The sequence below is a fragment of the Callithrix jacchus genome, chromosome 11 (genome assembly GCF_049354715.1).
Source record: "Callithrix jacchus isolate 240 chromosome 11, calJac240_pri, whole genome shotgun sequence".
NCBI classification, from domain to species: Eukaryota; Metazoa; Chordata; class Mammalia; order Primates; family Cebidae; genus Callithrix; species Callithrix jacchus.
This window is the reverse complement of record NC_133512.1, coordinates 37,567,978-37,593,917: the sequence shown is the minus strand read 5'-3', so window position 1 is coordinate 37,593,917 and position 25,940 is coordinate 37,567,978. Positions and strand designations below refer to the sequence as shown.

Sequence of the window (25,940 nt, the reverse complement as noted above, 5' to 3'; positions counted from 1 at the left end):
TACATGATTATATACATGTATAGTGCTTTAGTGAGTTTCTATGTGAAAGAGAAATAAAAACAAGTAGGTGTATATACATGTCAAAACTTCTGTCATCATTATTTTGTCCAGCAACTTAATCAGGAAAAGAAATTTTCTTTGACCAATTAAAGCACCTTCTCAGGAAATTTATTATGAGGAAAGGTCAAAGTTTTATTGTAAACTTGCCACAAAGTAAGTAACTCCTGGGGGTGGGGGAGGAAAGCCTTGCAGGACATGATGGCTGGTTCCTGTAATCCCAGCTACTTGGCAGGCTGAAACAGGAGGACCATTTCAGCCAAGGAGTTTAACACCAGCTTGGGCAACACAGTGAGACCTACTCTCTAAAAAACAAATAAATAATAAAAACAAAAAATAAAAAATTTCAAAGCCACATAAAATATTTCTTTCACAGTAGAGATATTTACAGGGAAAAAAGGAAAATGATAGCAAAAGGAATGCCTGATTAAAGATGTTTGGACAGTCCAGGGCTATTCAAAGTTCATTGTCTCTTTAAATGACCAACTGTTAAGCTTGTCAAAGAGTCGCAGTGTCCCTGGAAAGTATTCCATGTGCACATTCTCCTGGTGGACCTAAATCAACCTACATGTTTCATCTCTTCCCCACACTGACTGGACCTACTAGCATCCTAGCTGGGCTTCTCATTTCTCTCGTCCTCCTCCTCCCATCGCTTCCTGGGAAAGTCACAGATTTACTCACACCATATTCAAATGAACAGAGAATCTGTAGCTCTGTTATTTCACTAAAGTGTTCTCATGAGTAGCAAGAGAAAGAAAAACTAGACCTAGAGCAATTTGGTTTTGAACTTTGTTCTATCCTATAATGTATCAATAAACAGTTTCTTGAAGGTTAAACATTTTTATTTTGAGGCAGAGTCTTGCTCTGTCACCCAGGCTGGAATGTAGTGGTGCCATCTTGGCTCACTGCAGCCTCCACCTCCTGAGTAGCTGGGATCACAGGCACGCGCGACTACAACAAACTAATTTTTTGTATTTTTAGTAGAGACAGGGTTTCACCATGTTGGCCAGGCTGGTCCAGAACTCCTGGCCTGAAGTGATCCTCCTGCCTCAGCCCCTTAAAGTGCTGGGATTACAGGGGTGACAATTGTGCCTGGCCTTTAAGGTTAATTTGATTGCTTTGGAACTTCTTATTGTTTGGGATCAGGCCCTCTGAGTTTTGTTTTTCATTTACACTTTGGAAAGCATGATTGTCTCCCAAGGTCTCTCTGAGGCCCAGCCTCACATATAAGTACCCAACTAAATACCACAAATTTATAAGATCCAGAAATGGCTAGGAAGAAGGCACCAGCAACAGTATCTTCTGTCTCAAGAAGCTCCTTTTACTAAGATCTCTCCTTGCTAGTGATATAACTGTTTTGGATTAAGGTACTGTTTTCTGCAGGTTATTATATAGGTCCTTAAAAAAGAAGGGACAGTGAGCTATTGCCAGTCACTAACATTTTAGTACGAGATAGACTTAATAGCTCTCTATCAAGCCTGAAAGCTGTTCAGCAAGAACTACATTAGAATATGCCACTTTCTTTTTTTTTTTTTTTTTTTTTTTGAGACGGAGTTTCGCTCTTGGTACCCAGCCTGCAGTGCAATGGCGCGATCGTGGCTCACGGCAACCTCTGCCTCCTGGCGTCAGGCAATTCTCCTGCCTCAGCCTCCTGAGTAGCTGGGATTACAGGCACGCACCACCATGCCCAACTAATTTTTTGTATTTTTAGTAGAGACGGGGTTTCACCATGTTGACCAGGATGGTCTCGAATCTGTTGACCTCATGATCCACCCGCCTCGGCCTCCCAAAGTGCTGGGATTACAGGCTTGAGCCACCGCGCCGGCAGAATATGCCACTTTCAATAGCAAAGACAATAACAGCTTTAAAGGGATGCTTAATAAAGTGTCTTTGAATTTTTAAGGCATTCTCATAATGATAAACTGTATATTCTTCCTGTAAGGATATTAAAAAAGCTGATGAACAAATGGAGTCAATGACATATCCTACTGAAAGAAAGACCAACTCACTTCCTCTGTGCTCTGTGAATAGCATCAAGTCAGACCTCACTGACAAGGCTGAGGAATCCATCCAGTCTAAAGAGGTAATAGCTCAGCTATCAACCAGTTTTTCCTGCATGCTTTCTGATTTTGACTTAATCCGCATAAAATTTTAAATGTATCTATAATAAAATATTACTGTAGCACTAAGCTCACAAAATATGTCTTTCCCTAACTTTGCTCTAGCATCAGCATGACACTCTAGGTAAGGCTGTCTAATAAGGCTGCATTTATATCAGAGGTCCTTCCTTACTGGGGGAAAAAAAATCTCATAAGACTGTTACACGATATTTTCCTGTGAAGCAAACCATGGGTTAAAACAGTGCCTTGGCATATGTGATACAGATACTACTGGTGAGGCACAAGATTAATTTGAGTCAGATCAGAGCATAAATGCATGCCACACCCAGAATGCAGATAGGTCCCTCATGTATACATCCCAGGCCTGCAGTCCCAGGGCACAACTCACTTGGGTGAGAGTATCTGTTCTCATGCTTACTGTGCCCCTCCTACCCCCAGGCTCCCAGGCTCTGCCCAAGCCCCACTCCACTTGCTTTGACACTCCTTCCACTGATACCCCTCATACTTCTAGTCAGTCCCCATCTGCACCTGAAGTCTCACTTCTCTGTCTCAATTCCAGCTCCCTTCTCTTAATATGCCCAACACCTGCTTTGAGAATCCACCCCACACCCTGAACATTCCCTGTGGTACCCTTTTACAAAACATGATTTCATCTTAATCTCACCTTAACCCATGCTTCTCCCAGCCTCCCCATTTGCTGAGCCCCAGCCCTCTTCCCAACCCCAGGTGATCTTTGCTAGCCCCTGGTGCTCTGTAACCTCATATGCCTTGAAATCCCTCACCCTTGCCCCTGTATCTCAGCTTCAATCCCCAACCTCCAACATCCATACCATCCCACACCTATCCTTGGCCCATTGTTTCCTCCCAAATTAGTTTCCTTCTTCTCCTTGGAAATGGACAGAGACTTGAGATTGAATCGCCTCATAGCTGTTCTTGCCATATTCATGCCCACTTTCCTTGGTCTCATCTGTCAATTATCTGCCTGAAGCTCCTGGATTATCTGTCCCAAAAGCCCTCTTGCCCTTCTCTGGCATTGTTAGTCTATTGTTTTTAATTTAGCTACAACTCTTTCCTTTTAGGTATGTGGTCCTCTATAGCATTTACACATAGACATTTTTTTCTTTTCTGCTAATTTTTTGAAGTCCATTTAAAAAAATAAGCATGCAAAGAAAAATAATGGTATAGATGGTACACCATATAGCAAATGTATGCAAGAATATAGTACAAGAAAGTTTGTACCAAGACACTAGGCAAGAGTGTAGGAAACACTGTTTTAAAACATCTATTGATCGCTGCTGTAACTGCCTCATCAACTGCTATGTAAATCTGCCTCTATGTCTAAAAATTCACCATATTTATAAAGTGGATTTTCAAAACCTAAGAAAGATAAAAAACAGAAAATTAAAAAGGAATTTCCAGATTTCTGGACAAAATCATATAGTTGGTTTACAATCTGATACAACTATGTACTCCACAAACATGGAAATGATAAAATATAAAAAGAGAAAAACCAATTAGATGGATCTAGGCTCTAAAACAAGAGGAATATCTCCTCACATTAGAACCAGAGCAAAAGCACAGTGGTGAACTGGACAAGAGCACAGACCTGCTCTGAAAAGGAGGCTGAAAAACCTGTTTAGCCAATGCCAGGCTTGAGCCTTAGAGGGCAGGAAACAGAGACAGAGTCCTACAACCAAGAAATAAGCTAACGACTGGTCAAATGGCCATATTTTTAAGGAACTCTTTCAGATGGTAATCCAGTCAAAAATGAACAAGGAAGTGAAGAAACTAGAAACTATAATAATCAATAATGAGCTGGCTTATGTCTATAATAATAGCTACTTGGAAGGTTGAAGTGGGGGATCGCTGAAGTTTAGGGGTTCCAGGCTGCACTGAGCTATGATCATGCCACTGTGTCCCAGCCTGAGCAACAGAGCAAGAATCCTTCTCTGATATAAATATAAATAAAATAAGCACACAAAAAGACTCCTAATGTGGTTGGTCACTGCACAAATGCAAAAGAAAATCACAATGAGTTATCACTATACACCGATTAGATTCGTTAAATCTAAAAAGGCTGATTGTGCCAAGCATTGGTAATAGTGTGGTGCAACTGGAACTTATTTAGCTGGTGGGAGGATAAAATGCTAAAGGTACTTGGGAAAACAATTTGGCAGTTTCTTAAGAAGTGAAACATTCACCTACTAAATGATCCAGCCATTTCATTTCTAGTATTTACTCAAGAGAAATGAAAGTATAAGTCCACACAAAGCCTTGTATATGACTGTTCATAGCAGTTTTATGTGTAATAGCCTAAAAGTGGGGACCACACAAATTTATATCAACAGGTGGATGGATTAATAATTTGTGAGATTGGGGGGTGGGTCAATGGGCAAGATGGCCGAGAGAAGCTAGCACCGGAATGCAGCTCCCAGCGAATTAGACTCAGAGGGCTAGAGGACTTCACGATTCCAAACAAAGGGCTGGGTTAGTTTCTGTGGGACTGATAGGGCACTGAATTTAGGCCCAGGGAAGGAGCCACAGGGCGAAAGACGCCTAGGGGAGGAATAAAGCGGAGGGGCGTCCCCACCTGAAACGTGCAGCCGACTGGGAGGGTCAGGGACTTAACCCCGTCGTTGCTCCGTGTCCGATCCTGTGCTTACCTCATCCCTCCTGCAACCCACGGTCCACAAGAGCCCTGCCGGAAGGTGGGACGCTGTGGGTAGTTGATGCAAATCTGAGCAGCGGCTACCGACCAGCCCAGCAAGTTGTCCCACAGACCTGGGGGAGTTTGGACTAAACCAGCTGGACTGACGTCCCACAGAGGGAGGCAGAGTTGAAAGCAGGGAAACAGACCATAAAGCTTGGCAGGCCCCACCTTCACAGAATTCAAACTGAAGCCCTTGCTAGAGAGCTAGGCAGCAAATACACCAGTTTGACCCCAACCAGGAAGATCCAGCTCTGGGAGAGACGCCATTGGGAAGGCGGAGCTAATCTCACCGGCAAACAAACTCCAGGAAGGACCCACCCACCCAACAACCCGACTGAACCCGAGAGAGCCCAGCAACGCCCTCTACAGGCCAAAAAAGACACAGCTTCAACCTCAGTAGAAAACAAAAAGGCTGCTCAGAGACTCCTGAAATCTACAACTTCAAAGATTAAAGGGAAATAAATCCACGAAGATGGGGAAAATAAGCACAAAAAGGATGAAACCATCAAAAACAGAACACCTCTTCTCCTCCCAGGGATCGCAACTCCACACAATCAAGGGAACAAAAAAAGACAGAGAATGAATCTGATGAATTGACAGAAGCAGGCTTCAGAAGGTGGGTAATAACAAACTTCTCTGAGTTAAAAGACCATGTTCTAACCCAATGCAAAGAAACTGAGAACCTTGAAAAAAGGTTAGATGAAATGCTAACAAGAATAAACAGCTTAGACAAGAACATGAACGACTTGCCGGAGCTGAAAAACACAGCACGAGAACTTTGATTCAGCTGTTGAACTTGTATATCAAGTTTCAACAGCCGAATTGATCAAGCAGAAGAAAGGATATCAGAGATAGAAGATCAAATCAATGAAATAAAATGAGAAGGCAAGATTAGAGAAAAAAGAGTGAAAAGAAATGAACAAAGACTCCAAGAACTATGGGATTATGTGAAAAAACCTAATCTATGCTTGATCAGCATACCTGAATAATGAATCCAAGTTGGAAAACACTCTTCAAGATATTATCCAAGAGAATTTCCAAAACTAACAAGGCAGGCCAACATTCAAATACAGAGAACACCACAGAGATAGTCCTCAAGATGAACAACCCCAAGGCACATAGTTATGAGATTCACCAGGGTTGAAATGAAGGAAAAAATCCTAAGGGCAGCCAGAGAGGAAGGTCGAGTCACCCACAGAAGAAAGACTATCAGATTCACAGTGGATCTCTCAGCAGAAAACCTGCAAACTAGAAGGGAGTGGGGGCCAATATTCAATATCGTTAAAGAAAAGAATTTTCAATCCAGAATTTCATATCCAGCCAGTCAGTGGGGAGATCACCACTGATTCCTTGGAAATACAAACTACCATCAGAGATTACTACAAACAACTCTATGCACATAAACCAAGGAAATACAAACTACCATCAGAGAATACTACAAACAACTCTATGCACATAAACCAGTAAATCTGGAAGAAATAGATAAATTGCTGGACACTTGCACACTCCCAAAACTAAGCCAAGAAGAAGTTGAAACCCTGAATAGACCAATAACAAGGTCTGAAGTCAAGGCAGCAATTAATAGCCTACCAACCAAAAAAAGTCTAGGTTCAGACAGGTTCACAGCCGAATTCTACCAGACATACAAAGAGGAGCTGATACCATACCTGTTGAAACTATTCCAAACAATAAAGAAAGAGGGAATCCTCCCTAACTCTTTCTATGAGACCAACATCATCCTAATACCAAAATCTGGCAGAGACACAACTAAAAAAGAACACTATAGGCCAATGTCCATGATGAACATTGATGCAAAAATCTTCAATAAAATACTGGCAAACTGAATCCAACAGCACATCAAAAAGCTTATCCACCACAATCAAGTAGGCTTCATCCTGGGGATGCAAGGCTGGTTCAACATACACAAATCTATAAACGTAATTCACCACATAAACAGAACCAAAGACAAAAACCACATGATTATCTCAATAGATGCAGAGAAGGCCTTTGACAAAATTCAACAGAGCTTTATGCCAAAAACTCTCAATAACCTAGGTATCGATGAAACGTATCTCAAAACATTAAGATGTTATTTATGTTTTGGCAAACCCACAACCAACATCATACTGAATGGGAAAAAATTAGAAGCATTCCCTTTAAAAACTGGTGCTAGACAAGGATGCCCTCTCTCACCACTTCTGTTCAGCATAGTATTGGAAGTTCTAGCCAGAGCAATTAGGCAAGAAAAAGAAATAAAGCGCATTCAATTAGGAAAAGAAGAAGTCAAATTGTCCCTATTTGCAGATGACATGATCATATATTTAGAAGACCCCATCATCTCAGCCCAAAACCTCCTTAAGCTGATAAGCAACTTTGGCAAGGTCTCAGGATACAAAATCAATGTGCAAAAATCACAAGCATTCCTATACACCAGTAACAGACAAACAGAGAGCCAAATAATGAGTGAACTCCCATTTACAATTGCTACAAAGAGAATAAAATACCTAGGAATATAATTTACAATGGAGGTAAAAGATCTCTTCAAGGAGAACTACAAACCACTGATCAAGGAAATAACAGAGGACACAAACAGATGGAAAAACATTCCATGCTCATGGTTAGGAAGAATCAATATTGTGAAAATGACCATACTGCCCAAAGTAATTTATAGATTCAATGCTATCCCCATCAACCTACCATTTACCTTCACAGAACTGGAAAAAACCACCTTAAACTTCATATGGAACCAAAAGAGAGCCCACATAGCCAAGCAAAAAGAACGAAGCTGGAGGCATCATGCTACCTGATTTCAAACTATACTACAAGGCTACAGTAAGCAAAACAGCATGGTACTGGTACCAAAACAGAGATATAGACCAATGGAACAGAACAGAGGCCTCAGAAGCAAAGCCACGCATCTATAACCATCTGATCTTTGACAAACCAGACAAAAACAAGCAATGGGGAAAGAATTCCCTGTTTAATAAACTTTGTTGTGAAAACTGGCTAGCCATAAGCAGGAAGCTGAAACTGGACCCCTTCCTTACACATTATACAAAAATTAACTCCAGATGGATTTAAGATCTAAACATCAGAACTAACACCATAAAAACCCAGAAGAAAACCTAGTCACAACCATTCGTGACATAGGCACAGGCAAGGACTTCATGACTAAAATACCAAAAGCAATGGCAACGAAAGACAAAATAGACAAATGGGACCTAATTAAACTTAAGAGCTCTGCATAGCAAGCAAAAGAAACAATCATTAGAGTAAACCGGCAACCAACAGAATGGGAAAAAATTTTCACAATCTACCCATCAGACAAAGGGCTAATATCCAGAATCTACAAAGAACTAAAGCAGATTTACAGGAAAAAATCAAACAAACCCATCCAAAAGTAGGAGAAGAATATGAACAGACACTTTTCAAAAGAAGACAAATATGCAGCCAACAAACATATGAAAAAATGCTCATCATCACTGATCATTAGAGAAATGCAAAGCAAAACCACATTGAGATACCATCTCATGCCAGTTAGAATGGCGATCATTAAAAAATCTGGAGACAACAGTTGCTAGAAAGGATGTGGAGAAATAGGAACACTTTTACACTGTTGGTGGGAGTATAAATTAGTTCAACCATCGTGGAAAACAGTGTGATGATTTCTCAAGGATCTAGAAATAGAAATTCCATTTGACCCAGTAATCCCATTACTGGGTATATACCCAAAGGATTATAAATCATTCTATCATAAAGACACATGCACACGTATGTTCATTGCAGCACTGTTTACGATAGAAAGACCTGAAATAAACCCAAATGCCCATTGATGATAGACTGGACAAAAAAAAAATGTGGCACATATACACCATGAAATACTATGCAGCCATAAAAAATGGTGAGTTCATGTCCTTTGTAGAGACATGGATGAACCTAGAGATCATTCTCAGCAAACTGACACAAGAACAGAAAACCAAACACCACATGTTTTCACTCATAGGCGGGTGATGAACAATGAGAACACTTGGGCACAGGGAAGGGAGCAAGACTCACAGGACTAGATGGGGGGATGGAGGGGAGGGGAAGGGAGGGGGGACAGCAGGAGATGGTGGGGAGGAAGAGAGGGATAACACCAGGATAGATGCCTGATGTAGGCAACGGGGTTGTGGGAGATGGAGACAGCAAACCACCAAGGCATGTATGTACTTATGCAACAATCCAGTAGGATGCAGGATGTGCACATGTACCCCAGAGCCCAAATACAATTAAAAAATAATAATAATAATAATTTATGAGATAGCCATACAATGAAATACTATGCAGCAATAAGAAGACATGATATGCTGATGTATGCAGCAGCATGGATAAATCTCAAAATACGTATGTTGAGCAAAAGAAGCTATCTGAAAAGGAGTGGATAATGTATTATTTTATTTATATAATGTTCTAAAAATGCGAACTAATCTATAGTGACTGAAAGCATATCAGTAGTTACAGGACTAAAGGAGGAAGAGGACCGGCAACCAAGACATATGGAGAGAGGGCTGATAAAAAAGCAAGAGAAAACGTCTGGGGTAACAGATATGTTTATTATCTTGACTTTTGTGATGCTTTCATGAGTGTGGAGTTGTGTCCACATTTATCTAATTATACATTTCAAATATGTGCACTTTGTTATATGAAAACTACAACTCAAGAAAGCTCTAAACTGCATCAAATTAAATTTAAAATATTTTAGGTATCACTTTTTAACACTCGTATCTCTTTATATCTGTTTTACATTTCTATGTCAGAATAGTTTAACACATGTACAACCTGTCTCATATTTAACACAGCACTTTATGATTTTATGATTTTACTGAAATTTTTGTTTTGTTTTTATCTTATTTAATTATTTTCTATCTTGACAAAACTATTTAAATAATATCATTTTAAATCTTTTATTGTGTATTTTTCCAGAGGCAAAAGAACGTCTTTAAATGACCTGTGTAACATAGATCATGCTATAGGAAGAAGATAGCTCTCTTAATTTCCTGACTCTGTAATTTACTGGTGCCCTGGGACATGCTTAATTTTAATTTTCTTACAAAACAAGGTAATTTTGTAAAGCACTCAGCTCGATGCTTAGTGCTTGATAAAGAGTTGTTGTGCACCTTTTAAAATTTCTGTATATTCTTTTGAACAGTGACCTAACTGAAAGGTTGTGCCCTTTTTGATGATGAGCTTTAGAAAACATCAGCAGGAAAAATGATGGATAAAATCAAAGTATTAAGTAACCAAATATAAATGTGGGTTAGCGAGCCTGAAAGTGGACTTTAAAGGCATCGGAATTTGAAAGTTCTGTTGTCCAAACAACAGTCTGCCTTATAGTGACCAGACTGAGCTGAGAACAAGAATTTTAAACTATTTTACAGCCTTTCTTGAGGAATTCTCTGGCTATTAGATTCATAAATGTGATTATTTTAAGAGTGAATGCCATGAGGAAGTTTTAATGAATGAAATACCAAATAATTCATTGTCTACTTCCCTACTCAGAATAATTATACACTATAAAGCTGTTCACAAGAATTTTGAAGATTCGGAAATACACTACTTATTGCAGTCAAGAGCAAAGAGAGATTGTTATCATATTATTTATCCTCTGACCACTGTGACCACTACCTCCCCTTGTCACCTTCCACGTATCCTAGGAAGGGCTGGCAGACGCCAGAATGATGACTTGCATTGTGCTTTCTCTGTATAAAACCTGAAATTTTGTGTAATATAATCCTTCCTCTGTAAAACATCAGAAAGAGCAATGGCTGCAAGCATTTATTAGGTGTTTATTATTTGCAAATACACTGAGTCGCAAATGTATTGAATAAAGCTTAATTGTATAGACAATCCTACAATATAGGAACTGATACCATTCTCCTTGGAAAGATGAGGAGACAGGCTTGGTGAGTTTAAATAACATGCTCAGATACTGCAATATTTTGCTTGTAAATAAGAACTCCAAAACAAGCCAAGGGATTAGGAAAATGTTTTTGTAAATACATCATAAAACTTTCCAACTTTCACGTTTGAGATCGTAATGAAACTTTTACCTTCTGTATTTTCTTTTCTTAGCTTCTGCCTAGATTTTTTCCTATCCTGTAGTATGAAATCCAGTTTAACAAGAGTAAAAAAAAAATAAACCTATCATTTCTTTTGTGACCCTTAACAATTACATGTGACTTAGTTTTACTTTTAAATGATAGCAACTGAGTGAAATGTCAAAAGGTGATATTGCACAGTCACTTTTGGCAAAGCTTCTTTCATTTTATGCTTTAGGGTCATCATTAATAATATGGGCAGATGTTGGGCACAGTGGCTCACGCCTGTAATCCCAGCACTTTGGGAGGCCAAGGCAGGTGGATCACAAGGTCAGGAGCTTGAGACCAGCCTGACCAACATGGTGAAACTCCATCTCTATTAAAAATACAAAAATTAGCTGGGTGTGGTGTCATGCACCTGGAATCCCAGCTACTTGGGAGGCTGAGGCAGGAAAATCGTTTGAACCCGGGAGGCGGAGGTTGCAGTGAGCCAAGATATGCACCACTGCACTCCAGCCTGGTGACAGAGCAAGACTCTGTCCCAAATAATAATAATAACAACTATAAAAATAATAATGGCGGTGAATTTTCTAAGAAAAACATTTTCTACCCTACTGTTATATTTGATGTTATACATTATAATTCTGTTTATGGTGGGCTAACTTCCCTCGATTCTATTATGCTCACAAACAGGCATTGTTAACGAACATGTCTTATTTTTAGGTAAGTCTTCCTGAAGTGTCTCTATTAAAAATTTTCAAGTTAAACAAGTCTGAATGGCCTTTTGTGGTTCTGGGGACATTGGCTTCTGTTCTAAATGGAACTGTTCATCCTGTGTTTTCCATCATCTTTGCAAAAATTATAACTGTAAGTTAAACCAATTTGCTAATATTTTTAACAATTTAAAGAAATTATGACCCAAGAGAACAAGTTTGTAGCAGTCTGATCCACCAGAGGAAAACTGGGACTTTTAGTGTGCTGCCACTAGTGTGAGGTCCATGATAGGAAGGTTAGTTAATGTTTCCAGGAGATAAGCCAGCATCTATTGTAAAGTGTGCTGCTGGGCATTGTTGAATCAGTGAAGGAATTGCTTTGTTTTCTAATTTTTTTTTTTTTAGATGGAGTCTCACTCTTTTGCCAGCCTGGAATGCAGTAGCTTGATCACTGCAACCTCCACCCCCCCACCCCCCACCCCCGATTCAAGCGATCCTCCTGCCTCAGCCTCCCGAGTAGCTGGTACTACAGGCACACACCACCACTCCCCACTAAGTTTTGTATTTTTAGTAGAAACAGAGTTTCACCATGTTGGCCAGGATGATCTCAATCCCTTGACCTCGTGATTCACCTGCCTCACCTCCCAAAGTGCTGGGATTACAGGCGTGAGCCACCATGCCTGGCCTGTTTTCTAATTTTGACTCCAGCGCTAGATCAGCACTCCAAAACGCTGAAGAAATAAAATAGGCAAATACAACTACTTTCCTTTCAACTAGTGGGAACAATTGTAATTTCTTTTCTTACCAGCCAGCTCAGGGAGAAGAAACAATGAGTTTGGGTTTATGCTAAAGGACTCAGGACAGCTGGTGAGTTTAAGGATCTTACAAGATCCATGCTTACTCTTCAATGTTAACTGAAGTTCTAGCCCGGAACTTTAGTATCCCTAATTTGCACAGCTATACTGTATCAATATAAATGCCTGTGGATGTACAATTACTCATTTCTAAGAACAATTTCCAGGAGCACGTTAAAAAGTCTCACCTTGCAGGTACTACTTAACTAGAAGAATACTAAGAAACTTGAGGGATCTAAAATTATTCGAAATAATTATTCAAACAAACTGGTAGTTTCTTTGGAAATATACTGTGATAATAACAGATAAATGACTCATTTTTCAGATCTCATATTTACATAGTTTAAGAGAATTAAAAGCAAGTTTTTTTATCATAGATAATGAATGCAGAAGATAGCATAATGGTGCACTTTCTTTCCACAGATATGTGTGTAGTTTTATTTTTATGTTGAAATATATTTTAAACCAGGCACAGTGGCTCAGGCCTGTAATCCCAACACTTTGGGAGGCTGAGGCAGGCAGATCGCTTGAGGTCAGGAATTCGAGACCAGTCTGGCCAATATAGTGAAACCCCATCTTTACTAAAAATATAAAAATTAGCCAGGTGTGGTGGTGCACACCTATAATACCAGCTACTCGGAGCCTGAGGCATGAGAATTGCTTGAACCTGGGAGGCAGAGGTTGCAGTGAGCCGAGATTGAGATCATGCCACTGCACTCCAGCCTGGGTGACAGAGCAAGACTCTGTCTCAAAAAAAGAAAAAAGAAGAAAGAGAGAGAGAGAGAGAGAGAGAAGGAAGGAAGGAAGGAAGGAAGGAAGGAAGGAAGGAAGGAAGGAAGGAAGGAAGGAAAAGAGGGAGAGAGAGAATTTTAAAACTCCCGATATATAGAAATTTTTTTTTCTGTTTCTTTTATATTTTCCTCCAAACACCTGATAAAAAAATATGTTCCTTTTCAGATGTTTGGAAATAATGATAAAACCACATTAAAGCATGATGCAGAAATTTATTCCATGATATTCGTCATTTTGGGTGTTATTTGCTTTGTCAGTTATTTCATGCAGGTAAGAATTTAATAAAAAAACAAGCCTCAGCGTAATTACTTTTTATTGTCATTCTTTCTATTTGAGTTAAAAATATATCAACTAAATGTTACAAAGGAAAAGAACGTAGATTTTTGTTTGTTTGTTTGTTTTTCAGGGATTATTTTACGGCAGAGCAGGGGAAATTTTAACCATGAGATTAAGACACTTGGCCTTCAAAGCCATGTTATACCAGGTCAGTGTTAAGTTGAATTTTTCTTATTGTATTTAAAATTTGTTGAAAAACAATCTAGCTTTAATTCTGTCTCAAGTCAGTTTTTGACATAATCCTTCTTTTTGGATCCTTTGAAAGCACACTCTTTTTGTTCTGAGCAGCAAACTCTGATGTCAGAAGTCTTATATTTTTCTAAAAGAAGCAAGTCCAAAGTGTGATGTTCAAAAATACAGCTTATAGAAAAAAAGTAGGATCTACTCACGGTTCCTTGCATTCATCTTGACAAATCTTTCTTTTAATGAGTGAGGTAGTGTTCCAGGATCAGAATGGAAGGCCAAATTAAAACAAAAGGAGAAGAGCTACCATATCTTGGGAACGTATCTAAAAAGGAGTTGTTAATTTCACTAGTTCTAATCCATGGGCATAGCTTAAGTTTTGGACTCTATACTTCTTAAAGCAACCAATCTCTGCCTTTATCAGAAGAGTCCTGAGCTTACATAACATCGGTCTAGCTGCCAGGTCTGCATGCCTCATGCAGATGATCAGTCACCTCTGTGAAATAACTAAAAATAGGTGGATCAAGTAGTAATCTTGAGAAGTGAGTCTTGGAGGCAAATGGAAGGAATGTCTCAGACTGGCACCTCTAAAATTCTTTCACGAGGCTAAAATGTATTGGGTTACCCTGAAAGCCAGTAATCATTAGTAGCCCTTCACTTCACTTTCTGTCACCAAAACTCACCAGGCAGGAGCAAATAGCTTCCTGCCAGGGTGATTTCTTTTCAGAAATAGAGTTACTGTCACTCCAGCGGAGTCGTCAAATCCCATTTTTAAATCTTGGGACTTTTAGGAGCAGTTCTCTGAAGGCTGCCATGCAACAACTCTACTTTAGGGAGCTACAAGATACAAAGTGCAGGGGAGCAAGTTGGAGGTTTCCCCGGCAACATGATGCTCTAAATCTATCGGTGACCTTATACCTTCTGTTCAAAAAGGTCCCATCTCTGCTTCATGTTCCACATTTTGAGACACTCCTTAATCCAGAAAAACAAAAGTCTACTTGTAGGATCGTAAATCAGTTTGATGCCAGCATATACCTCTCATGTTAAACTTGTACATTATTTTATTTATTTATTTATTTATTTATTTATATTTTTATTTATTATTATTTTTTTTTTTTTTGAGACAGAGTCTTGCTCTGTTGCCAGGCTCCAGGCTGGAGTGCAGTGGCCCAATCTTGGCTCACTGCAACCTCCGCCTCCCTGTTTCAAACAATTCTCCTGCCTCAGCCTCCCGAGTAGCTGGGACCACAGGCTTGCCTCACCATGCCCAGCTAATTTTTGTATTTTTTAGTAGAGATGGGGTTTCACCGTGGTCTCAATCTCTGGACCTCATAATCCGCCCACCTCGGCCTCCCAAAGTGCTGGGATTACAAGCGTGAGCCACAGTGCCCAGCCTATTTATTTATTTTCAGATGGAGTCTCACTCTTGTCACCCAGGCCGGAGTGCAATGGCATATCTCAGCTCACTGCAACCTCCACTTCCTGGGTTCAAGTGATTCTCCTGCCTCAGCCTCCCAAGTAGCTGGGATTACAGGTACCTGCCACAACGCCCGGCTCATTTTTGTATTTTTAGTAGAAACAAGATTTCACCAAGCTGGCCAGGCTAGTCTCGAACTCCTGCCTCAGGTGATTCACCTGCCTCAGCCTCCCACAGTGCTAGGATTACAGGCGTGAGCCATCACACCTGACCTCATTATTATTATTTTTTAATGTATGAATAATTTATGTCTTTGCCACAAATCTTCCATGAAATAAGTTGAGACTTTCATTACCCAATACTATATTTCACATTTGTTGACAATTTCTGCTCATTTATGTTTCATTTTTAAAATGTATCTTTTTCCCTATCCATATAAATTTATTTTAAATTTCTAGATACCTTTGAAAACGTTTCCTGAATTCCTAAATGTTTGTTTTTATACAGAAGAATGTAAATTTTAATTTTTCCAAATATTACTTCGAAGTTTCTTTCTGTTCATGGAATGCTTTTAGTGGAAGAATCTCAAGGCCATGAGCCAGTTTAATGAGAGGAACTGTTGTTAATCTAGTATTTTGATGGTTATAATACTGGGTATTAATCCTCTATCTCGCATTAGCCATGTGAATTTTAGGACTGTAACATTTTTGAATAAAGTAGCTTCTGCTCATAAGGATGCTCCAATCTATATGCCATAAACTCCGGGCTTTAAAAACTCATGCCCATACTTACAAAGACATGCACAGAAAGTCTATGCCATTTAGCACATGGTATTAAGTACCTGCATAGGTTACATTTTTTGTTTTCCCTCTTCATCTGTCAGCACTCCTTTTGATTCTTAGCTTTACCTTTCAAAATTGGAGAAAAAGAGGAGTAGTATATTGCAGTATATTTAACCCTTTCTTTGTAAGCATTTTCACAATTTTGCTTTGTCTATAGTATGGGAAGCTCCTAGTGTGCAGTTTTACCTAATTCTTATTACCCGATTTTTGTATTAAGATAAGAATTTTTAAGGCTTAGCAGCCGAGCTGAGGCTTGCAGTGCTTTTTACAAGCATTGTGAAGCCTCATTTGAGGTAGAGGTATGTATAGAAACAGGTATGGTATTTTTGTAGGTATAAAATCCATATTATTTGTGATTAGATTCTTCCAATTAAAAAGAATGTTCTAAGTGTTGCTGACTTCAATCATTGTAAATAATTCATCATTCATTGTGTTTCAGAGCTAAGTTTACAATTCTTAATGATAAATATTTACCTATAGAGCTATTGAGTTTTTTAAGATGTAAGGAGTTTATTTTTCCCCATTTCCCTCTAAATTAGATTGGCTAAGACTTCTTGGGATTCTTTAAATTACGATAGCATTGATGGTGATCACTAAGGAGCTTCAAAATATACCTAAGCTACTTCCAAAAGTATTTGAGGTAATGAGTCCTGGAGCATGAGAAACAGCTCATGAAACTCAACTGTAATTCTTCAGTCATATGACAGGCAGAACAAGATAATTGATTAAAAACTTAAATAATCTCTAAAACAAACCCCATGACACAAGTTTACCTGTATCACAAACCTGGATATGTACTCTTGAACTTAAAAGTTTAAAAAACAATAATTTCATTTTTTAATAAGAAATATAAGTTGAGGCTAACTAAACAATCAGTACTACGTTTAATGAATTTTTCTTTATTTTTTCGGGGGGATGGAGTCTTCTTACTCTGTTGCCCAGGCTGGAGTGTAATGGTGTGATCTGGGCTCACTGCAAATTCTGCCTCCCAGGTTCAAGTGATTCTGCTAACTCAACCTCCTGAGTGGCTGAGATTACAGGTGCGCACCACCGCGCCCAGCTAATTTTTTTTTTTTTTTTTTTTTTTTTTTTTTTTTTTTTTTTTTGAGACGGAGTTTCGCTCTTGTTACCCAGCCTGCAGTGCAATGGCACGATCTCGGCTCACCGCAACCTCCTTCTCCTGGGTTCAGGCAATTCTCCTGCCTCAGCCTCCTGAGTAGCTGGGATTACAGGCACGCATCACCATGCCCAGCTAATTTTTTGTATTTTTAGTAGAGACGGGTTTCACCGTGTTGACCAGGATGGTCTCGATCTGTTGACCTCGTGATCCACCCACCTCGGCCTCCCAAAGTGCTGGGATTACAGGCTTGAGCCACTGCGCCCGGTCCAGCTAATTTTTTTTATATTTTTAGTAGAGACGGGGTTTCACCATGTTGGCCAAGCTGGTCTCAAACCTCTGACTTCAAGTCATCTGCCCATCTTAGCCTCCCAAAGTGCTGGGATTATAGGCGTGAGCCACTGCACCCCACGGAAATTTTTTTTAACCAATGAGTTGCATGACTTTCAACAGAACCTCAGCTCTCCCTCAAACTATCTATGGGCCTGGCGCGGTGGCTCAAGCCTGTAATCCCAGCACTTTGGGAGGCCGAGGCGGGTGGATCACGAGGTCAAGAGCTCCAGACCATCCTTGTCAACATCGTGAAACCCCGTCTCTACTAAAAATACAAAAAATTAGCTGGGCATGGTGGCGCGTGCCTGTAATCCCAGCTACTCAGGAGGCTGAGGCAGGAGAATTGCCTGAACCCAGGAGGCGGAGGTTGCAGTGAGCCGAGATCGCGCCATTGCACTCCAGCCTGGGTAACAAGAGCGAAACTTCGTCTCAAAAAAACAAACAAACAAAAAAAAAAAAGAAGCTATCTATGTTATGGTTGCTTAGTTTTTTAATTGCTTGCTAACACTGTGCCATGCAATATCTTAAGGTACACTATGCACTTAGAACAAAATCCATATTTAATAGAAGCAAATTCAAGAAAAAATGAAACTAAAAAATTTAAAACTCTGGCCTCTGGGTGGTGTGGTGTAAATCCTGGCTTCAGCACCTGCCAGCTATGTGGCCTTGGACACATTACTTAATCTCTAAGTACCTTAGTATTTTTACTTCTAAAATGTGACTAATCACATTATCTATCTTGTAGAGTTGTTGTAATGATTAAATGAGAGAATACATGCCAAGCACTTTACATGGTTTTATTGTATTTTTATTTCAAGTAGAACTATTGGCAGGAAAAAACTGGATATCTACCAATATCAAAAGCCTGATGGCCTTTCTTATAATTATATTCCTGTCAGGAAAAGAGGATGCAAGCTAATTTTTACTCACCACCTAAGCGCCAGAAACACTGCTAAATGTTTTTGTATATATTGCCTGTGCTGGAAAACAGCCCCTGGAGTACACAACTGGTGCCTTGCTGAAAAGCAATTTCAGACATCTTGTCCACTGAACATCTGATAATGACTAAGATTAATTGCATATGTACCTATTCATGGTGTTTTACAGAAAGTTACTATAAAATCAGGAATGTAATATTCACTAATAAATTCTTTTCATGTTTTTTACCTTATACTGTATCTAAAAATCATCTGTGCATTCCATGTCATGTTGAAATCTAGAACCAATTAGAAAACATATACAATATCTTAATTTTGGAGAGAGAGTACACAGTCAAAAGCAGGTAATGTCTTTCAGTTCAGCAGTGCTGTGGTTATTATTGTTGCTGCTGTGTATTCATGCGATGTTTGGCTCTTGCCTGGGATTGTGCTTTCAAAGGGGCCACTGTGTGGTGCAGACTGTAATCTCTATAGGATGCCCTTTGAGCATCTAGGACCCTGGGCTCATGGAGACACCTGTAAGTTCTAGGGGGTAATGTGAAGCATCAGAGAAAGTATTTATTATGTGGCTCCTAGAGAGAAGGAGACAGACTTTTTATCATTAGTTAGTTTAGGTGGAAAGTTTTGAAAATATTTCTAAATTGAGTGATTTACTGCCTTACTTTTTTTTTTTTTTTTTTTTGGTGAGACAGGATCTTACTCTGGCATCCAAACTGGAGTGCAGTGGTGCAATCTCAGCTCACTGCAACCTCTGCCTCCCAGGCTCAAGCAATCCTCCCAGTTCAGCCTCCCAAGTAGCTGGGACTACAGGTGTTCACCACCATGCCAAGCTAATTTTTGTGGTTTTGTAGAAACAGAGTTTTGCCATGTTGGTCAGGCTGGTCTTGAACCCCTGGACTCAAACAATCTTCCCAACTCGGCCTCCCAAAGTATTAAAATGACAGATGTGAGCCCCCTCCGGCCTTTTGAATTGTGTCCACTCTTCACAAATGACTTTTCGAGTAAAATTACAAATCACTTGATGATTTAAAATGACCATTTTAATTTAAATTTAACATTGATTGTTTTACAGCATGGTAATGAGTAATAAGTCCAAGCTCTTGGGCTTAAGTTCTTCAGCTAATATATAAATATAGATCTTCATGGAAAAAAAAACAAAAGTCATTTGATCCATTTTATTTATAGGAATTAAGTACCTGTGAGTGAGGAGGCAGGTAAATGTCTTCTGACTTACAGCAGAAAAATCACTAGTCAGAGAAAATAATGGTTTTTGACAACCGTATGTTAATTCTCCTTTTCTCTAGGATATTGCTTGGTTTGATGAGAAGGAAAACAGCACGGGAGCCTTGACAACAATATTAGCCATAGATATAGCACAAATTCAAGGAGTATGTATACTGTTTTATTTTTAAATTATATATATATGTGGTGTGCGCACATGTCTCTGTGCATATATGTGAGCTGTGTTGAGATGTCCCACATAATTAAGGAGGCCAGGTAAGTCTCATGTTAACAGGTAACTCGCAGTGAAAGATGAAAGGAAGCCTTTCTGTTCTGGATATTTTTAACCAAAAATAGAGAATATTCAGTACACGTATTAGGATAGCTAGAGGACTAAAGAAGAGATCAAGAATAAGTTAGAAAAAAGAGCTCAGAATTAAATAGATAAGAAAACGTAATGAAATGAAAACACACACACTTTAAGAGTTTTAATATAAGAAAATGCTTCAGTTTTTCCTTCCTCCAGAAAATAAGTTTTTAACTAAAATAATGTCTAACAATTCAGAGTCATGTGTGCATCCAGAAACGATTCCATACTAGTTGTTATACAAGTTAAAAACAATTGCATAAACATGACCAGTAAAATGCATAAGTAAGATATTTATATATATTCATAATTCGTGATGGAATGACCAGCATAATATATGTCAAAGTCATGCTTAAATACGTGTGGGGAGTAGAAGGGTGTAGAAGAGGTAAATAATAATTTGTTAATTTTCTTCTAATTATTTTAACAAAATTCACCTTTGTATAGCAAATGGGATCTTAACTGAGAAAAGCAGCAGAAAACAAGGTTTCCTACTTTAAATGGAAGTAAGATAAAGCTTTCCATCTCTGTTAAAATAAGAACTCTAGTAGAACTATAGGGTTCCTGTTTTCCCTTATCATGCATTTGGGAGAAAAAGAAAATGTCAATAATTCACCTCTGAATGGCAGAAAAATCTTACAAGTATTTATTCTATTTAGAAATGCCGAGATGTTGCTTATAGCTTTGTTAGCAGAGCAAAAAATTGTCAACTAAACCCATCAGAATTGTCTATTTCTTTTAGAGACTATTTCCACAGGACCTGGCAACCATTCCAAGTCTGTTTGTTTTTTTTAACTCTTGCAAGACCTCTTTGTTTAACATATACATACCTCCATGATCGGATTTCTATTATCAGAGAATTACAGTTGTGAGTATTCACAAGCATTCATTTTGGTTTAGAAACCTAATTTTATGATGGAGAAAGAGCTCAAAAGGAAAGGGTGCATCTTCATCTCTTCCTGAAATTCTTTTTATTAATTTTGAGGGCAAGGTTCTAGAATTTTGTTAGATAGGATTTAGACTTTAAAATAGGGCTGAAGAGTTCAATTTTACTGGCATACATGAAAAGATCATGGATAGAATTTCAAATAATAAAATAATGGATATACCGTTAATCTCCCTAGCACCATATAATTATGTTTGACTTCTGAGTTTAGGAATTCCATGGTTTGCTGCTCCAAGCAGAAATATCAATCCCTATAATTCCATTTGAATTCCCACTCCACAAAATTTGCTATTTTTTCTTTACTGTATTAATATTTGTCTCTTGCTACTTATCTTTCAAATCTTTTCAAAATCTTTGTAGTGAAACAGGCAATCTTCCCAGCAGTTATATTAATATGTGAGACATCTCTTCTAGCAATATTTGCCTCAACTGATAAACCAAACTAGTAGTGAAAGACCCAACATTACTGTCCTTCCATTTATTAATTGTTTCTAATAAACAGTATTGTCTCTGAGGGAAGTTATTGGAAATTGTTGTCAACCTAATTATAAGCACCTGACTAATATCATTTTATCACTTGAAACTTTATCGTGGCAGTTATTAAGTGCTGGTCTCATAATAACTTCTAGAGAAATCAAATCTTTTTTTTTTTTTTTTTGCATTAGAACTAGAAGCTAGAGCATAATGGTTGGAATCATGATGAAAGATTTTAAAGTTGCTAAATTTAAAAAGTAAAACAAAGGGCAAACTGTCCTAGGTCGCACATGGAGTATGTAAAACTCTCATGCTGATCAATATACAAGGGGATGATACCTTGTGAGTAGCCACTGCGCTCCAACCTGGACAACATAGTGAGACCCCATCTCTATATTTTAAAAACCTAATTTTAAAAATTAAATTAAGGAGTAAAACAACCAAAGAAAGATTTCAAGAGTGAAACAGTGTCTAGTAACATGTAATTTACAAAAACTCTTACTTTGCCATATAAAGATGTATTCATATTCAATTTCAATTTGAATAATTTTTCTATAAAAGGAAGATTGTTTACCAATCTTATTTGCTCACAGATGAATTCTTCCTCACAAGGACACTCTAGCATAAAGATGAGCTAGGAAATAATAATTGGGGGTCATATTTCCTATCATATTGACTTAAATAAGTCATACTCCATCTCAGTTTCTTCATCATGTAATTTCAATTACATTTCTACCAAATATATTAGAATGAACGTTCATAAAATAGCTCCTTAATAATAATAAATCTTAGTTTGAAACCTTTAACTCGTGACTGTAAAGATATGCATCTGGACATTTTTAAAAGCTCTGATATTTTGAAAGTCATGATAAAAATATGTTAGTGAAATAGAGTCGTAGGACAACATGATTCCTAGAATAGTTGTCTGAATACAGCCAATTTAACTGATATTGCTTTAGCCCAAGGTAATGGCTTATTGCCAGTACATCTGTCAACAGACTATTTTCTGTGTGATATGTGATTTAATTAAAGCAAAAAGCCATTTTAGATTCTATTTATTATTATTAATTTTTGAGATGGAGTTTTGCTCTGTCACCAGGCTGGTGTGCAGTGGCATGATCTTGGGTCACTGCAACCTCTGCCTCCTGGGTTCAAGCGATTTGTAATTCTCCTGCCTCAGACTCCCAAGAAGCTAGGACTACAGGCGTGTGCCACCATGCCCAGCTAATATTTGTATTTTTAGTAGAGACAGGTTTTAACCATGTTGTCTAGGACGGTCTCAATTTCCTGACCTCATGTTCCATCCACCTTGGCCTCCCAAAGTGCTGGGATTACAGGCATGAGCCACCGTGCCTGGCCCCATTTTAGATTCTTTTGGAGACTGAATTCTATAAAATTACAAGGCATTATTTCTGTACATTTTAATAATCCCTTTTCATCAACCAAAAGTCTTATCTCATTTTTATCCACAAGACAGTGTGTTATTGACACCACAATATACATTTGATATACCACTGACACATCCAATCCTAAGGCCTAGAACTCTTCTCATCAGAGCTATAATATGTTGCCCAAATAAAGCATAAAAATTTATTTAATTTATTAATTCCAAGAGCCCAGTGAGTTTACTAGTTAGTTATTACCTGAACAATGGTAACCTCATTTCTTGATTTAATTTTTTGACATGGGAAGTATATAAAACAATTTGACATTACTTTTGATTCAAACAATGTTGTCATGGAAATGGTTTTTCCATGATATAAGGTTGGCACATAATTGTTGTTTTGTCTTGCAGTTTTAGGTTGAATTAAGAAAGATAATCAAATGTACAACAGAAGCTAATAGAGCCATTCAGTATTTGATAATAGTGGTTAAGGATGGCTCCTTTTAAAAAGTTTTCAAGCCAGATGCAGTGGGTCACACCGGTAATCCCAGCAATCCAGGAGGCCAAGGCAGGAGGATCACTTGAGCCTGGGAGGTAAAGGCTGCAGTGAGCCATAACTGTGCCACTGCACTGTAGCCTGGGTGACAAAGTGAGAACTTGTCTGAAAAAAATTTTTTTTTCAATCTTGGTCCTGAATTCATAATATTGCAAAAAACTTTACCACTGCTAAGCCATCAAACTGTTGTGTGGTTAGGTAAGTCAACAATTTGCCTTGACAAAAACTCACAGAAATGAAGATGGTGCTGGGCGCAGAGGCTCATGCCTGTAATCCCAGCACGTTGGAAGGCCAAGGTGGTGGATCACGAGGTCAAAAGATGGGGACCATCTTGACCAACATGGTGAAATTCTGTCTCTACTAAACATACAAAAATTAGCTGGGCATGGTGGCACATGCCTGTAGTACCAGCTACTTGGGAGGCTGAGGCAGAAGAATCACTTGAACCCAGGAAATGGAGGTTGTAGTGAGCCAAGATCATGCCACTGCACTCCGGCCTGGCATCAGAGTGAGATTTGGTCTCAATAAATAAATAAATAAATACATAAATGAAGATGGTTAAGTCTACAAGAGCAAATGAATTTAACCATTAACACTCCTGGTCCAATAATGCATGATAAATTCAATTACTTTCCACAAAATATATGCTGACAAATAATAACAATAAATAACTGTAGGCTTTAAACACTTTACATTTTCACAAGCTTTGTAAATTTGTCCAACTAAGGCTTGTTTTCTGCTCTACGAATATTTTAACCATCAGTTATAATGTATTTTAGTAGATTCTACATCAAATTGTACTTATTTTCCTTAACTTCTTTGAAAATATTCCCAGCAGTACTTGTTCCACAAAAATTACTTATTTTTAGTGCCTAACTTTTACTTACTTCAAATTCGACATTGGCTTCTGAAAAAACCAGCAACTGAGCAGTGTCAGTAGCATATGTCAAGAGCCAGAGAAAACTACTCACAACAACCTACCTTATTTTTTAATTGATTGTTGCTGTTACTTTCTATGTCTGTGACTGTGAGCAACTGTTCTCACGAAATGGCAGATAGTCTTACATAAGTTATGCAGTCAGAACACATTTCTTCCACTGCTATAATCAAACATGGTTTAATTAACTCACAATCCATAAATGACTTTCTTTGCTTCACCAATGAATCAGCCACTTAAAAACTCACTTTAGTTTTGTTCTCATTTTCATATTTTAGTTTTGTGAAGAAATTATGCTAAAATGAGACATTTTGTTTCATATTTGCTAGTTTTTCTGAATGTTGCTTTCCTCTAAGTTGGGAATATTGTGATAAGTGCTCAGTCTGCTAATGTTGACATCTTTTGTATTTTTCAGCACTATTTAGTATCATAGCATAAAAAACACAATGCTGTGGCATCTAATTAGATTACAAAATGATTCACAGTCCACTGTTGTGTAAAAGCATGGCATTCAAAGACCACATTTCTCTTATTTTCTTGTTTTGAGATGATGGGCATGCAATGGTATTTTTAAAAACTAGGACAAAGTGTAGCAGTACAGCCGTCAGATTATAACCCCATCACTGAGATCTGTAGCATGCAAGGCAGCAGTGGAAAGTGATGAGAGTGCCATGTATGGTTTCTCTAGCAGCTACCGTCACTATAACCTAAGACAGCCTAAACAATAGGTAAACATGACCAGTCAGCCAGCCCATTAAGATAAGGCCGAGTTAAGTGGCTCACACCTGTAATCCCTAGCACTTTGGGAGGCTGAGGTGGACAGATCACCTGAGGTCAGGAGTTCGACACCAGCCTGGCCAGCATGGTGAAACCCTGTCTCTACTAAAACCACAAAAATTAGCCTGGTATGGTGGTGGGCTCCTGTAATCCCAGGCACTTAGGAGGCTGAGGCAAGAGAATTGCTTGAACCTGGGAGGCAGAGGCCAAGATCACACCACTGCACTCCAGCCTACGTTAACAGAGGAGACTCTATCTCAAAAAAAAAAATTAAAACAATAGGTAAACAAAAAGGCATGACTGTGTTCTAATAAAATTTTAATTATGGACACTGAAATTTGAATTGCATACCACTTTTGCATGATTGAAAATACTATTCTTCTCTTGATTTTTTTCCCAATCATTAAAAAATATATAAAAAACATTACCTTATGGACAATATAAAAGCAGATACAGGGTCAGATTTGGCCTGCAATCTATAGTTTGTCAACTCATGCAATAAAAAGTCCACAAAAGAACTTCAGGTGGCATTTTGCAAAAGAAGAACGCCATACGAACCATGACTTTGTACTTTTATTTTATTTGTGTCTCTGTATTTAAAGTGTGATTCTCATAGGCAGCATACAGGTAGGTCTCTTTGAATATCTCAATGGGATATTCAGACCATTTTCATTTAATGTGGTTATCAACATGATTAGGTAGAAGCTCTCATTTTGCAATTTGCTCTTCATTCTATATGTTCTTTCCAGTTTTCCTATTTTTCTGCCTTCTTTTGGATTAAAATTATTT

At 38.4% G+C, this 25,940-nt stretch overlaps 1 protein-coding gene and 1 long non-coding RNA gene across 3 annotated transcripts in view; one reads left to right on the top strand and one right to left on the bottom strand.

Moving 5' to 3' along the window:
- The window catches only part of LOC118143665 (uncharacterized), a 31,791-nt gene extending 26,630 nt beyond the window's left edge, over positions 1–5,161 (bottom strand). For both annotated transcript variants that reach the window (XR_013523707.1, XR_013523708.1), the window contains exon 1: positions 4,841–5,161. This is a non-coding gene — a long non-coding RNA (uncharacterized LOC118143665). The remainder of the gene's footprint in view (positions 1–4,840) is intronic.
- Positions 1–25,940, top strand: part of ABCB5 (ATP binding cassette subfamily B member 5) — a 118,735-nt gene that overhangs the window by 51,519 nt on the left and 41,276 nt on the right. The window contains exons 15-19 of the mRNA XM_035253686.3: positions 2,000–2,140; positions 11,688–11,831; positions 13,489–13,593; positions 13,730–13,807; positions 19,794–19,877. Coding sequence (XP_035109577.1) covers positions 2,000–2,140; positions 11,688–11,831; positions 13,489–13,593; positions 13,730–13,807; positions 19,794–19,877 — 552 coding nt within the window. The remainder of the gene's footprint in view (positions 1–1,999; positions 2,141–11,687; positions 11,832–13,488; positions 13,594–13,729; positions 13,808–19,793; positions 19,878–25,940) is intronic.